At 35.3% G+C, this 16,141-nt stretch overlaps 1 protein-coding gene across 9 annotated transcripts in view; it reads left to right on the top strand.

Moving 5' to 3' along the window:
* TRAK2 (trafficking kinesin protein 2) overlaps nt 1-16,141 on the top strand; it is a 76,271-nt gene that overhangs the window by 41,888 nt on the left and 18,242 nt on the right. For 3 of the 9 annotated variants that reach the window (XM_005573926.4, XM_074009742.1, XM_005573927.5), the window contains exons 3-9: nt 1,364-1,558; nt 9,020-9,096; nt 10,615-10,731; nt 11,750-11,959; nt 12,487-12,565; nt 14,630-14,760; nt 15,511-15,585. In XM_005573926.4, the coding sequence (XP_005573983.3) occupies nt 1,364-1,558; nt 9,020-9,096; nt 10,615-10,731; nt 11,750-11,959; nt 12,487-12,565; nt 14,630-14,760; nt 15,511-15,585 (884 nt within the window). Of the gene's footprint in view, nt 1-1,349; nt 1,559-9,019; nt 9,097-10,614; nt 10,732-11,749; nt 11,960-12,486; nt 12,566-14,629; nt 14,761-15,510; nt 15,586-16,141 lie in introns of all 9 variants that reach the window. The other 6 variants (XM_074009745.1, XM_074009747.1, XM_074009746.1 and 3 more) reach the window with 3 other exon arrangements.

Genomic DNA, 16,141 nt, shown 5'->3' with positions numbered 1-16,141 from the left:
CTTCACCTCACATGTTTTGAGATTTAGATGTTCCATTTCTTTAAAATAAAAATGATAAAGTACTTATGTCAGTGCCAGTGAAATTTAATGCAATTTTAAAAAACATTTAGTGACTATGAGAATATACTAAAATGTAATTTTTCCAGATTTTGAAGAATCATCCACAGAATTCAAATTTTGTTATTAAAGAGCATATCATTTTATCCCTTTGAAACTATTTTCTGTTGGTTGCTTTGTATTGCTTTTTCCCCCAAGCATGTAAGTTGAGATCAGACCCCTTTCACTTTGTTTTTAAAAAGTATATATCCAATTATTTTGTGTCAGTTAAAAATACTGTTTAAAAATTAAGCAGCCTGCTGCTGCTTCAGAGACATACACCTCTTTTAAACAGTACTAAATAGGTTGATAGGGAGAAAATATGAAATTTCTACAAATTAATTCTAAACTTTAAAAGCATAGTTATAAAGACAGGAACAACAGACGGGCGTATGTGAGGGATGAGGGTGGGAAGGGGGAGAGGATCAGAAAAAATAACTGTTGGGTTACTAGGCCTAGTACCTGGGTGACAAAATAATCTGTACAACAAACCCCCATGACATGAGTTTACCTATATAACAAACCTGCACATGTACCCCTGAACCTAAAATTTAAAAATTAAAAAATTAAAAATAAAAAAAAACATAGTTATAGTCACTAAGCAATATATTTAGATAGTATATAATTCAGATTTGTGGTATCTGCATGTTCTTACTCATGTGGAAGCTGACAAAGTTGATCTAGAAGTAGAGAGTAGAATAGTGATTACTAGAGGCTAGGAAGGGTAGCAGGAAGGAGCGATCAGGAGATGTTGGTTAACAGATACAAAATTACAGCTGGATAGGTGGAATAAGTTCCAGTGTTCTTTAGCACCATAGGGTGGCTATACTTGGCAATAATTTGTTGTATATTTTCAAACAGATAAAAGGTAGGATTTTGAATGTCCTCAATGCAAAGAAATGATAAATGCTTGAGGTAAGGAATGTGCTAATTACCTTGATTTGATCATTATACATTGTATACAGGTGTCAAAATATCACATGTACCCCATAAATATATCCAATTATTTTGTGTCAATTAAAAAGACTTTTTAAAAATTACTGTCAAAAAAATGTATGCCATCATTTTTACTTTAGAATTTCTCTTACTAAAAGAAAAAAAAAAAACTATACTATTAGGATATACTAATAAAAATCAGTGGAGAAATTATCTTGTCTAATATTTCTTTGGTTGTCCTACTTTAGAAAAACTAATTTTCATCATTTTCTCTGTAGCCTAGTAAAAGTTGAAATATATTGGATTCATTTACATAGACTCTCCTCTTCAGATGTCTGCTCCAATGAGGATCTCCCTGAAGTTGAGCTGGTGAGTCTGCTAGAAGAACAACTACCACAGTATAGGCTAAAAGTAGACACTCTCTTTCTATATGAAAATCAAGACTGGACTCAGTCTGCACACCAGCAGCAACATGCATCTGATGCCCTCTCTCCAGTCCTTGCTGAAGAGACTTTCCGCTATATGAGTGAGTATTTTTTTACTCTTTTAGTCTGTGCATTGAAGTAATGATCATGGGTATCTTGGTATTGATTTTTAAAGCATTGATGTTTAATAGCCATTGTTCAGTGTATACCTACTTTCATGTGAACTGATTTCACAGGAAGAGATAATTCTGTGTTATGTCTGAATGCAGAAAGTTTGTCATCCTTAGGACTCTCAGTGTCCAGTGTTGTAAATATACTTAGATGTTTTCATGATTTGATATTTTCCTCAGACTGAGTAGAAAAGGGAACTTTTTAAAAAGCGAAGTGATTTAAAATTTTAATATTCCTTTATAACTGTCAACATTTATTATCCCAGTAGTTTGGTATCCTAAGCTATCAGCTTTTGACTTTTATCTTTATTAATATCTTTATTAAACACAGTCACAAGAATTATGTCAGCATAATTAAGCATAGTTCTTAGATATATAAGAAGTTTTAATGATGCCAGGAGAAATAAATATACACTATATAGTAATATTTATTATTTAAGGATTCCTAAGTGAGAGACTGAGCCAGATTTGTCCTAAAAATAGGTCTGTTTTACACCAAGCTATTAGAAAGGACAAGGAAATTTTTGAACTTCGAAGTATGGAGACCCTTTTGCATTTGATTTTATCCCAAAAATCTGCATTAAGGCTGAAATTACTTTTCTGAAAATTCATTTGGTAAAAAATGTTTTGTGCACAGTAGCTATTAGGATATATAATAAAATCTTATGAGTTCAATATTGATATGTTTGTGAAATTCCTTTAATTAGAATTAAGTAGGTGATTGCATCAGATCCTAGACATTTTCCCAGTGAGTGCTTCAGTGTTTAATGCCAGATTGTCGTTGGAGAATGACTATTGTGCAATACTCATTTTCATCATAATCATTAACTTGTTTTTAGCACTAGTTTCCTCGAATTTTTTTCTAGTCGTTTCTTAGAACTTATTACTACTCAAAAAAAATTATAAACATCGTTTCAGCTGAAACTGAAATATCAAGAAGCCCAGTGAGTGTTGTAGTGTTTTAATGCCAGATTGTTTTTTATGTATAAATATAAATAATGTATAAACATTATTTCAGAAACTGAAATATCAAGAAGCCCAAATACAATTGTGTTTTTGTCCTTAATATTTCTTTTAAATAGCTAAATTAAGTTAAATTAAGGCTCCAAAGGTTTTCTTGACATTTTAGTTTGAGAATTTGCTTGCTTGAGATTTTTCTGGAAAATAGTTTTTAGACGGAACAGTCTTTCTTATTTCTGGTGTCCTTTGTTCCTTGAGTGTTTAAATTTCTGAGAACTTTCTTTTCTTTTTTTTGAGACAGAGTCTTGCTCTGTTGCCCAGGCCGGAGTACAGTGGCACAATCTCACCTCACTGCAACCTCTGCCCCCCAGGTTCAAGCGATTGTCCTGCCTCAGCCTCCTGAGTAGCTGGGATTACAGGCGCACACCACCATGCCAGCTAATTTTTGTATTTTTAGTAGAGACGAGGTTTCACCATGTTGGTCAGGTTGGTCTTGAACTCCCGACCTTGTGATCCGCCCGCCTCGGCCTCCCAGAGTGGTGAGATTACAGGTGTGAGCCACCACACCCGGCCTAAATTGCCAAGAACTTTCAAACTGAAATTTCATCTGGATAAATTTAGTTTGTCATTATTTTGATAAAGTGTCACAGAAAGTGCCCTTCAGTTTATTTGTTCTTTGTCCTCTCAGCTACTGAGCGGCAAAACTATAGCTAGAAAGTAGTCTTAGATCATGATTTAATGGAGTTAACTTTTAGGATGAATTATAAGTAAAAAGCCTAGAAAATAAAAGGCAAAATTTAAAATACTTTCCAAGACTTTTTACAAAATGATAGTGTCCAAGGGAGCAATTTAAAACTTGAGATTAATAGGATGATACTGACCCAGACTTCAGGGTTCTGGAAAACTGTCCTATTTCTTTAGTGTAATGGTACTATTTTCACTTCAACAGTTTGAAAATTGAACTATACATGATATACCTAAGATCGTGAAGCAAATAAGCTAGGATGATACTGATAATTTACCTTTGCACTGTACTTTAAATTCCACTGTTATTTTAAAGGTTAATGGTTAAATCATATATAAACTTCATTATGCATTTACACCTTGTGAATGTAAAAGCTAAATGATTTATTTTATTTAGCAAATTGACCAAAGTTTAAAAAGGAAGATACAACACATTCTCTCACCCTTTCCCACAGTTTTCTATCCCTCTGAGATTTCGAGATTTGTGGTTTTGAATAATTACAATGTACCCTGGCAAACCATCCTAGAGCTCAGCTCCCTGGGTTACTTTGGGCATATCTCTTCCTCTCACATGCCAGTGGATACTTGTGCTTTTTAAAATGAATTTTAACACCTAGTAAAAAGGCGGCACAGGCAAAGGCACTTTCTTTCTTATATAACACAAAGAAATTGAAAGAGCTGTGAGAAGATAGTGATTTGGAAGGAAACGTAGCCAGCATCTGAGCTTCGGAGCCTATCTCACAAGAAATGGGGAAGAGTGGGTAGTTGTCTGAAGTCACCCAATCCAGAAAGAGATTGTTTACTTTTAAGATAGAACATTGGGAGAGCAATGAGTGGGCAAAAAAATCAATCAATCCATCCCAGTCCCTGCCACACACATGTAAAGTTTAAGATGGTCAAAAAGTGTTTTACCTGCGGAACAGGCCACCCAGGGTTTTCTTGATTTTATTAAGACTGAGTCCCAGAGTGAGCTGTGGGGGAGCTGTGCAATCAGAACACGTTACAGACTGTACCGTTTATTCATTTAAAGGCTAATGTTAGAAACATGATTCTTTCAGGGGGTTTTATTTGGTAATAGAGGATCATCACCTTTACCACTTCCTAAGGCATAAGAGGGGGAAAAATGATTGATTATCTAAGTTTTATTTTAGGCAGTGGTTCTCAAAGTGTGGACCCCTGCAATCAATGTCACTTGAGAAATTGTTAGAAATTCATATACTTGGGCCCCCTACTCCACCTACAAAATCAGAGACTCTGGGAGTGAGACAGTCCTAGCTGTCTGCGTTTTAAAGAGTCTTCCTGGTGATACTGATGCACACTCAAGTTTGAGAACCACTGATACAAAGCATCGCCAACCAAAGTAAATGGCCATTTCACAGTGACATTAATAGGAGAATTAAGGAATTGGGGAGAGTGTATAATTTTGCAGACAAATATGGTCATAGAAGTTATTACTTCCAGTTAGTAGGTATACTTTTCCTCAGGCTCTGCCCTCAAAAATTATTAACCTGTACTGGCAGAAAAGGACGTATGACAGATGAAGTTCAGGAAGTGTTAACCATAAGCCCAGTCATAGAGGTTAGCAGATTTATTTTTCCCCTAGATAAACTCTCTCCTTCGGTTCCACAAGAGAATTAAGCTATATACTCTAAGACACTTAGCGTTTATACAATGGATTGCCTTATCATCCATGCATCAGGTACTAGCTTTGTACAGTCCTTGGGAGAATTGAGAAAATTGTCATTCAAATGGTCTGTAGGGCCTGATTCTGCCCTGGAATCCTGTTGAGAAAGACTGCCCTAGATGGTGTGTATCATCAGTTTCTCTCAGTCATTTTGAAGGCAGAAATGTTTGCTGTATCGTAGCAGCAATGGCTGTGGTCGCTTCTTTAGGGTTAAAACCTCAGGACCGGTCTGTAGTTGTCAGGAGCTATTGTAGCTTTTACTATGCCATGTGGGCACTGTTTGTGTTTCATTTCTATTTTTTTGTTGTTGGTTTTGTTGGTTTTGGTGTGAGAACGTTGGAGAGTGCTACAGGATTAGAATTCTTTTTGGAATTCAATAATTGGGGTAAAAACTTTAGATCTTGAAAAGGGACATATGAGAGAACTATCAAGCACCATCTCATGTAAATGGCAGATACTAGAATGGATTATCAACGGTGTTTCCCATCCTGAAAATAATCTGAGATTGAGCCAGTTACTGTGAAATTATGCAGGGCTAGAACATAAAGTAAGGATTAGTGAAGTGCTTATGTATGTTAAACTCCCACCCCATATTTTCAGGAACATTAGATTCTCCAAATATTACACCAAAAATATTGCACATTAATTAACAACCTCTGGAAACAAGTTGCAAAATTGTTCTGTAAAAATATCTATCATCTCCCTGATGTATAAATACTTTTTTAGAGAGTTAGGAAAGTGCGTGTCTGGAAATAAGCCAGGATCGTTGCTAATTTCTGTATCATTTAACATATTTTCAACAACTGAAAACTGAAGGGAAAATATGTTTTGATAGGATTGATTTTAACAAAGACAACCTGCTTGGCTATCTCTACATTCTTGGTTACAGAATTATGATGAAGAACTAGTCTGTGGTTTTTGAAGCATTTAATTACAATGTCTAAAAGCCAAGACATTAAACACTTAAGAGTTTTGCCCTGAGTACTTTTGGAATCGTTCCAAGCAGCGTGTCTTTATCAGGAGTGTTGTGTTAAGGAAGAGAAGACAAAACTGATTCCACTGCAGAGAGAAAAATCCATTGTGTTCCTTTCTGTTTTGTGCCTGACATCTTTCTGTGCGATTGAAGAGGCCCAGCTTTTGTGAGTTTGTAGTATCTAGGCTGCACATACAATGTAAGAATTTGAAAATTCTGATTGCACTATATAACTTCTTTGCCATAACAAATACTTAGGCATTTTAAAGTTCATTTTTGCTTTTTGAAACTTTTTAACAAGGGTTGCTGGGTTTTTGTGGAGTTTTTTGTTTTTTGTTTTTTGTTTTCTGGGTTTTTTTTCTGTTTGGAAAGATAACATTTGTTCTTTATGGAAAATTGGCAAAACACTGAAAAGAAAACAGATCAGCCATAATCCTTACCCAGAGATAACTACATTAACATTTTAATGTATATCCTTCCAGGCTCTCTTCAATATAGATATTTATAGATATGCTCACACTTTAAAAAGCAAAATTGGGATCTATGCTGTTTTATTATATAACATGCATTCACAGATGTATATGCTGGTATTTCATTCGACAAGGACTTTTTTGTGTTCTTAGTGGGGCTGCGGCAGAAACAGCAGCAAAGTGGAAAGAGCTCATTACTGGACTCTTAAACCATCTGAGTTTTTTCTAATGACCTTGTGAGATGAGCGTTATTATCATCTCATCATCTCCATAGTAAAATCCTAGCTTTGCCACTAATAACTTTCTTCGCGGTCTTGAACGTGCCACATAATTTCTCTCAAAGAAGATTCCTCATACAGGAAAGTAAGATCATTAAACTAGATAACTTCTTAAGGTTCAGCTTTAAATTTTTATGCTGTAACAGATGGTAAGCATTTATAGGAAATATATTTTCATTCCTCCTTACTAAAACATATTTTATTCTAAACATTTCTTTACTGTGTTACTGTGTCTTTCATTTTTTTATTCCCCTTTCATCATATATGACTTGTGGTTCACAGTTGTTTTTTATATCCTTAACTTACTAGTCTTACTCCAAGTTAAATCTGCCACTTCATCTTTAACTCTGGTCAATCATGTCGTGTGTTTTTTAAACTAGTTGTATAAAAACTGGTTTTAACTGAGTCTATAGGATGCCTGATTTTTGCTTTGAGTGTTAACCCTAGATTGGTGATTTTAATTCCTGGCTCCACGTCATTTTCAACACCTGGGAATCTTCTACATACTACCAGCGCCATAGGGCTCCCTGAAATTAATTAAATCAGAATCTGGAGTTAAGAGCCATTGCTCTATACTACATTTGGGTTTACAACCATTGTCTGGTTTTCTGTAATTAGTTTAGAGCATGGATATGTTGATTTTATATTTTTCTCCTAATTTTGTTATTGAGACCAGAAGTAGAGGAGACCATTCACTGTAAGTATTTGCCTTAATTATTTAATCCTTTGTTCCCGCTATGCTACCAAATTATACTGTGTCTATTCCTTAGGCCCAAAAGTCTGTTTCCCTTATCACTGTGGTTAAATCATTGTGTTAGTTTCTCTATTTGTAAATATAAATTCTTTTGGAGTACAAATGTTTATTTCTAGGTTTTAAGAAAAGTTTTTATATTTTCAGTTTAAATCTTTTTTAGTTATCTCCTCATTACCATCAAGCCAGCACTTTGTTTTACTTTTAACTAGGAATAAGGCTGTTATTAATAATTAAGCTATAGGTAATTCCCAGATTCATTTTAGTCAGTGGTGCTAGGGAGAAAATAAAAAGCTCAGATAAAAGTAAAACATATCTAATGATATCCCTTCATACTCAGTCTTTTGGATACCCTAAAGTGTTAAGACGGGACTATGGAACTACGAATTACTGCCAACTCAAAGAATATAAAGTCAGGATCATTTCATACCTACCAGTTCTGTTTAGGAGTAGTAATTATAAACAGTTATATGATACTTAGCAGTTTACCGAATAATTTATTGCTCAGTAGATTATCATATTTGATCTTCTTAATAACCTCATGAGATGTGTTATCGCCTCCATATTTATTATCTGAATCTCAGAAGGGTTAAATGACTTGTTCCAGCTCCCTAAAATTTATGAATTCAGCTTTTCTACTCCAAAGCCCCTGTCCTTTTCACACTTCAAGGCAAACTAGTTGTAATAAAAGCAGTCTAAGTCAAACACAGATTTATGTTCTGCAGTAACATATCATGTTCAAAGTCAAAAGAGCCCTCTTTTGTTATGCATTATTAACTTTAAGATACTGTTTAGTGTGACTGGAATCATTGGAGTCATATTTGTCCTTCTATTTTGAACTAAATTATCCAGGTATATTGATAATTCCTGAATTTGTGAAGTGTAGAAATACAGGGCTTGAATTATACAACTGATAATGTAGCATGCAATTTATTTTATAGCTGAGACCTGGATGGGAGAAAGATTTTTATACAGATAAAGGGTTTTTAATTAAGCTTAAAGGAATAATGGTTCATAACAGAACCAGAAAAAGTCCTACAAGTCCTGTTCCTTGTTTACATTAGCTCATGTGGTAGATGATCATAGATGGTTAAGATAATCACAGCAGAATTCCAATTAAATTCCTTTGTGACAGCATAACCCCTCACTAATACCCGTTAGTAACTTTAATTTAGATTAGACTGTAAATCTATCAGTAACAATCCATTCTCCCAGCCATCATTCTCATAAGTGAGTGTCCCAAACTTCCTGTCTTACCAGGGAAGTAGGAGATAGTCAAGATGTGACTGCCTTATGATCATTTGATACTTTCTTAATTATTGTATGATATGCACTTTGTTTGTAATGATTGGACTATTTCTTGAGTGTCTAATACATGAAACATTTCTTTTTTTCACATATATTTTTATTCTCCTGAATGACTTTTTGTAAAAACCTGAGGTTTTTGTTGTTGTTATCTCTCAATTCTTATTAATATTTAAATTTTTCCATTATTGCTAAAGCCTATAAATAGTTGTTTTTAACTATATTAGTTCTAGGCACAGACAGGGTGGAGCAGATGACCAAAACTTACAATGACATCGACATGGTTACACATCTCCTGGCAGAGGTAGGAATATCTTTTCTTTCTCCAGTACAAAAAGGTAAAACTTGAGGATCAAATTTGCACATCAAATGGAAAATGTTGTATGTGCTCTGGGTTATTTTGTATAAGGTTGTTACTACTGGAACAACTGACATTTCAAAGTAGAATGTTTCCTGAAGTTTATTATTGTGATAATGCTATAGAAGATTTATAGTTAATTATTTATTTAATGGTGTTGGCTGGCCTCCCCTTCCTAGAAAAGCATTAATCTTTAAAAAAAAATAATCATTTTAAAATAACCCCTGCTGTTACTTACCCTACAGCAGAGCTGCTCATTCAGAAAGCAGTATCATTATCATTGCAAATCAATACCTACGGTTTGGAATATCTCCCCCTTTTACTTTTAGTTTGAGCTATGATTTGAGCTCACTTTGTCTATGGCATTTTTGATATATAGTGTATATCCTCTAGTTGGCAATCAGTAGAGGTCTCCCTTTGTACCTGTTTCAGTTGATCTTATTGAAGACAGTCTTTCTCTAACATATCCTTCTCCCCCTACCCCCAGCTCTCCAGAATGATTTCTATGTATGCCGCTTAGTGTATATTTAAAATGAGCCTTAAAAATGTGGAGATAATCCCTCAATTTTCATATGCCTATGGAGAGAAAGGATAGAAGCTTAATTTTATTTATATAATAATTACTGTAAGTAGATCACATACAAGGCAGTGAGATGTATATTGACAGTTTTCTCTCCTACAGAATACAGTCTTCACCACTACCACGCAGATGGAATTCCGATGCCCTTGCCAAGTATCACTATCTGTCCAGAAATAATAACTCTGGGTGGAAGCCTATTGCTTGACTTTTCTACAGACTTCCCTGCATGATTACCACCAGCTTCTTTAGACTTCTTTCTTCTCTATACTCTAGGCAGAATCCTGTGGCCTCAAAATTTGCAGTCTTTTACCTCCTATTTTATTTCATATCATCACTCTTGAACCAGTTGGCAACAGAGCTCTTGGCTGCACTTTCCTCTAAGCTGCTGAATGCACATAGCTTTGCCCTAAATGGAACTCTTTTTTTACATACCCACCTGATCCGTATCTTAAATACCTAATTCTGTATCATTACCATGCTTGATACACAATTGCATTCAACAAATATTTGTTGAGCTTTTACTGTACAGACCCCATCCTCATTTTTAAAGACTATGTTCATTTTCCAATTCCCAAAAATTGTAAGTTTAAAGTTTGGGTTGCTAGACTCTTAAATTACTAGGATGATCAATAAATCTCACCTGATATCAAGAAAAGGGATGTCCTCTTTCATTTAGAAGAGTGATGGTCATCCATTTGACCAATGTTTAAAGCACTACCTGTGTGCCAGAGCCTGTGTTTATTTGTGGTATCCGGGCATTAAAATGAATCTTGATGCTTTTTAGAACGTTGCTTTTGATTTTACCAAAACTGACCACAGCATTTCTGAACTGCCATGTAATCTTGTTTATACTCAAAGAAAAGGTGTATTTGGTATTTTAACAGAGAGATCGTGATCTGGAACTCGCTGCTCGAATTGGACAAGCTCTCTTAAAGCGGAACCATGTCTTATCTGAGCAGAATGAATCCCTGGAGGAGCAATTGGGACAAGCCTTTGATCAAGTAAGCCTTTGATCAAATATCTGCAGCATGAAATAATTAGGTTTTATGCAGTTGAAAATTTATTTTCCTAGGTGTCCCTGAGACGATGGCAATAGATAAATAGCACCAGTACTTGTTGAGTTTGTCGGTGTCCATTAAACTAATCAGTAGAGAAATTAAATGTTAATTATACAGAGGAAAACTCACATGACTACCTTGGTCAACTTAAAGTCTATATTAAGTATCTGTAATACCTGTGGCACCCTGCTTAGATATTAAAATTGTCCATACCCTTTTGTGTAGACTTTGTGTGTGATCTTATCTGAAATTTATTTTTAAAAAATAGTTACCCAAATATCTTGGCATCTTTATTCAAAAATCAAACAAAGGAAGAAAGGAAAAAGAAACTTTGAAAATATATTTATTCCATAGCAATAAACCTCTATAGTAAGAACTGATTTATTATTAACTCGAATGGTTACATTTCAAATTTTCTGTAACTTGTTATTTTTATCTGGTTTCATTTGCATTTTATGAATGCATTATGGATTATAACATTCGAGCCTTTAGATTGAAACTATTTTTTCCTAGAACTAAAATCAGTACTAGGAAGACATGCACAGTGATATACATCTTAAAATTACAAGCCCTTATGATAACAATTTGAAGTAGGGATCTATTCTGATACTTTGAAGGTTTTTCAGTTTTGTCGTGTTTTCAACTATGACTGTATTATTATCTTAGGTGAATTTTTCTCCTATATTCCTATCATATATACAATATGAAAATTGGCTTTTCTTCTCACCTAGGGTAGAAAAAAAGCTATAGTATTGAACTAATGCTCTAAAATTGTAACTTAGGAGATATCTGGGGTTTATTACTCTCTTTTTAGTACTTGTTGCATTAGTCAGTAAAACCGAGCAGCTGATTTTGTGATTTTGTTTTATGATGAAAAATAATTGTTCCATGAATTAGAAGCTATATTGCTGTAAATAATGCAAAATAAAGAACATGAAAATCAAGCATTTTATATGGACAGGTTAATCAGCTGCAGCATGAGCTATCCAAGAAAGATGAGTTACTTCGAATTGTCTCCATTGCCTCTGAAGAAAGTGAAACTGATTCCAGCTGTTCTACACCTCTTCGGTTCAATGAGTCCTTTAGCTTATCTCAAGGGTTGCTGCAGTTGGAAATGCTGCAAGAAAAGCTCAAGGAACTGGAAGAAGAGAATATGGCTCTTCGATCCAAGGTACGTTCAACCTAATTCCCATTTTCCTTTACTTTAAAGGCTATAAAGTTCACGTCCAGGTACTATTGAGGTGAAATACGGCATAAGTAAGGATTTGCTATTGGCACTCCAATTAGAGCATCGTGAACAAGGAGCTGTATTTGCCTTGCCTTCCATTGTTCTTATATCCCACTGAAAAGTGGTTAGTAGCAGGTTGACAGTACAATAGTGAAAGTCACAGGATAGAAAATGTATCTTGTGGAGTTTACACAAGTAACTAAGTAGTTACAACTGTGATAAGAGCTATGTCAGAAATTTATAAGATTCTGTGAACTTGTATAGTATGGGCATCGAGGAAGTCCTACTTAAGCAAGGATCATTTTAGCCAAGGCCAGGGATTAGCCAGGTAGAGATGTATGAACAGGTTGTTGGGTTTTTTCCTTTGTAAGTGATGAAATTTAGTCTTCAAATGAGAATTAAAGGTTTTTGTAGTTATTTCTGTAAAATCAGTAGGAGGTATTGTCACATACTGATTTTTTTTCTTGAAGGCTTGTCACATAAAGACAGAAACTGTTACCTATGAAGAAAAGGAACAACAACTTGTCAGCGACTGTGTTAAAGAACTTCGTGAGTATTAACACACTCTCTTTTGTACCTTTTGGACAATTCTTTGGTAGGGTATCTCCACCTCAGAAGTTAGATCACTGGTTTCAGTAGAAGCATCTCAAGAAACAATTTTAAATGGTTACTGAAAATCTTGGAATATCACATTGAGCCTACAACCCTAAATAAGATACCATATGTATTTTTAAGAAATATATTTGTTTCAAATTGCAGTTATCATTACAGACCTATGTTTCATAAGTAAGTTATAGCATGTTAGAGTGAAAGGAACCAAAGCTCTCATGTTGTTGACGAGGAAATAGTCCTATAGAGGAAGATGATTAGCCAAAGTCAGAAAACTCATAAGTGGCAGAGCCAGGGCTTAAATGATGGCATAAAACCTATCAATCAATGAGTATAAAGTGCCAGTTATGTTTCTTTAAAGGAGTATGTTTTAGTTTGAGGTAATGTTAACTAATTTTTTAAAACATCAGTTGGAAAAAGATTGGCTTCACTGGAGAAAGATATTTAATTTCTCCGTAAATACAACAGTCATCCCTTACCTGCAGTTTTACTTCTCATCGTTTCCATTAACCATGGCCCGGACTGCAGTCTGAAAATATTAAATCAGACATTCCAGAAATAAACAATTCATGAGTTTTAAATCACGAGCCATTCTGAGTAGCATGATGAAATGTTGTGCCATCCTAGTCCATACTTCCCAGGATATGAATCATCCATTTGTCCAACATCTCCACGCCATATATACTACCTGCCTGTCAGTCACTTAGTAACCATCTCTTAGTAGCCGTCAGTTACCAGCTCAATTATCACAATATTGCAGTGCTTGTGTTCAGGTAACCCTTATTATACTTAGTAATGGCCCCAAAGGGTGCTGGAATATTGTTATAATTGTTTTATTACTAGTTATTAACCTCTTACTGTGCCTAATTTATAAATTAAGCTTTATCATAGTTATTTATTTCTAGGAAAACACATAATATATATAGTGTAGAGTTCAGTACTATCTGTGGTTTCAGGTATCCACTGCTGGTCCTGGAATGTATCCCCCACAGATAAGTGGGGACTACTGTATATAGCCTTTTACGTTGAAAGCAATGATATGATAGATAATATCATCAATTCCTTTGGGCTATGGGCTTCAAAATGTGATATCTTAGAATAGCAGAATATTAGAGAACCAGAAGGAATATAAATTGAATTTTCTCCTCCACCATGAATCCACTATCCTCCTTTTACACCTTAAAATACAGGAAATGACTTGCCCAAGAGCTCTCAGATCCAGATCTCCTGCCTCCGTATTGCCATCCTTTGAAATGTTAGAGGCTGTCTGTCAATTTTTAAATAGCTTTATATGACACTGAGAAGTAGCTTTTCTGCTTGTATTTACATATCAAATTTTTCATATGAAATAGAGAGTGAATAAATTCCTAGTGGAATTTTAAAGGCTCTGTTTTATGTGCATGTAAGAAGGCCAGGCTATAATAATTGCTCTAGAGGCTTTACTCAGTTTGCCATGTATCCCTGAAAGGGGTATGCCTGAAAGTCTGTCTCCTACAGAAGCATTTCCATAGCTTTATCACATTCTGTCATAGATTGTGACTGTTCCATTCTGGAAATGTTCCTTTGTTAGATTTGTTAAGATGAATTTTCATTGCTTGTGGGATTTTATGTCCCTAAAGAGTTCTCAAAGAAATGAATGAGATTATCTCTTTGCACTTGCTCTCCTTTCAGCCCTCTTTCCTCCATAAAGAAAAAGATTGAGCAAATATCGTTTTCATAAAGAAAAGGATTGAAGCAAAACCTTTAGCCTGCTTGCCTTTATAAGTCATCTCTCTTTTTAGCTTCATTGACTCCTATTCGATTCCCAGCATTAGCCTATTTCAGAAGAACCTTTGTTTTTCTCTATCGGTTTCTCTGGATTTTTTTTTTTTTTTATGTTAAAGAAAAATCTATTCACAACAGTTCAGTGCTTGTTATAAAACAAGATTTAGCTCACAAGTCATAGTTTGCCAACTCCTTCTCTGCATTTATATTAATTAAAAAAATATATTTTTTGCTTCCAAGGTGAAACAAATGCTCAGATGTCCAGAATGACTGAAGAATTGTCAGGGAAGAGTGATGAGCTGATTCGATACCAAGAAGAGATCTCCTCTCTTTTGTCGCAGATTGTAGACCTTCAGCATAAACTTAAAGAAGTAGGTTTATTCATTCATTCAACAGATATTTGTTAAGCACTGACATAGTTTCTTACACCATACTAAGTGCTAGATATAGTAAGCAAAATAAACATGGTCCCTGCCCTTTTAAAATGCCGATTGCTGTTTTAATCATCTTTACGTCATACAATATATCATGAATAAGTACTTTCAAGTCACTATTTCTCTTTGTAAAATGGGGTTAGCGCTTCCTCAGAAAGTGGTATAAGTTATTGACTCATGCCCATTGTCCTCTGAACACCTTCATAGGCTTTGTATTTGAATGCCCATCTTATTTAGCTTTTGAAAAGTTAGCTTTTTATAGGCTCTAAGATGATACCCCAGAGAGAAATTCTTCACATGTCTTTATAAGAAAGAAAATAGCTATATTTGGCCAGGTGCAGTGGTTCACGCCTATAATCCCAGCACTTTGGGAGGCCGAGGCAGGCGGATCACAAGGTCAGGAGATCGAGACCATCCTGGTGAACATGGTGAAACCCCGTCTGTACTAAAAATACAAAGAAATTAGCCAGGCATGGTGACGGGCGCCTGTAGTCCCAGCTTCTTGGGAGTCTGAGGCAAGACAATGGCGTGAACCTGGGAGGCAGCGGAGCTTGCAGTGAGCCGAGATCACACCACTGCACTCCAGCCTGGGTGACAGAGCGAGACTCTGTCTCAAAAAAAAAGAAAAAGAAAGTAACTATATTTTACTTGGAAAGGCTTCACATGTCTTTTTTAATGTGTTGTTAGCATGTGATTGAGAAGGAAGAACTAAAACTTCACCTGCAAGCTTCCAAAGATGCCCAACGACAGCTGACAATGGAGGTAATGAAATCTTTATCTTGTATAATTCAGGAGGGGAAAGAATGACTAGTTTCTTTCATCTTCATGAATAACAATTATTAAAGGGGAATTACCAAATTTAAAAAGCAACAGCAAAAGGTTAAGATGAAACTATGAGATCTAAGACAAAACATTTTGGCTGGGTGTGGTGGCTCACGCCTGTAATCTCAGCACTTTGGGAGGCCGAGGTGGGTGGATCACTTGAGGTCAGGAGTTCAAGACCAGCCTGGCCAACATGGTGAAACCTTGTTGCTACTAAAAATACAAAAATCAGCTGTGGCAGGCCTCTGTAATCCCAGCTACCCAGGAGGCTGAGGCAGGAGAATCCTGGAACCTAGGAGGTAGAGATTGTAGTGGAACAAAGCAAGACTTCGTCTAAATAAATAAATAAAGCGTTTTAAAAGTCCTGTCTCTAAAACTAGTAACGTGGCAACATTCTTCTTGATTAATAGGGAAAACTTCAACTTTATAAGATTCTTTAGGAGTATATCACTCTTTTACCTGTCGACTAAACTAGCTCAACAGTTTTTAAAATAAG

This window comes from Macaca fascicularis, chromosome 12 (assembly GCF_037993035.2).
Source record: "Macaca fascicularis isolate 582-1 chromosome 12, T2T-MFA8v1.1".
In the NCBI taxonomy this organism is placed as follows: Eukaryota; Metazoa; Chordata; class Mammalia; order Primates; family Cercopithecidae; genus Macaca; species Macaca fascicularis.
The sequence above is the reverse complement of the archived record's forward strand: the minus strand, read 5'-3'. Positions and strand labels throughout refer to the sequence as shown.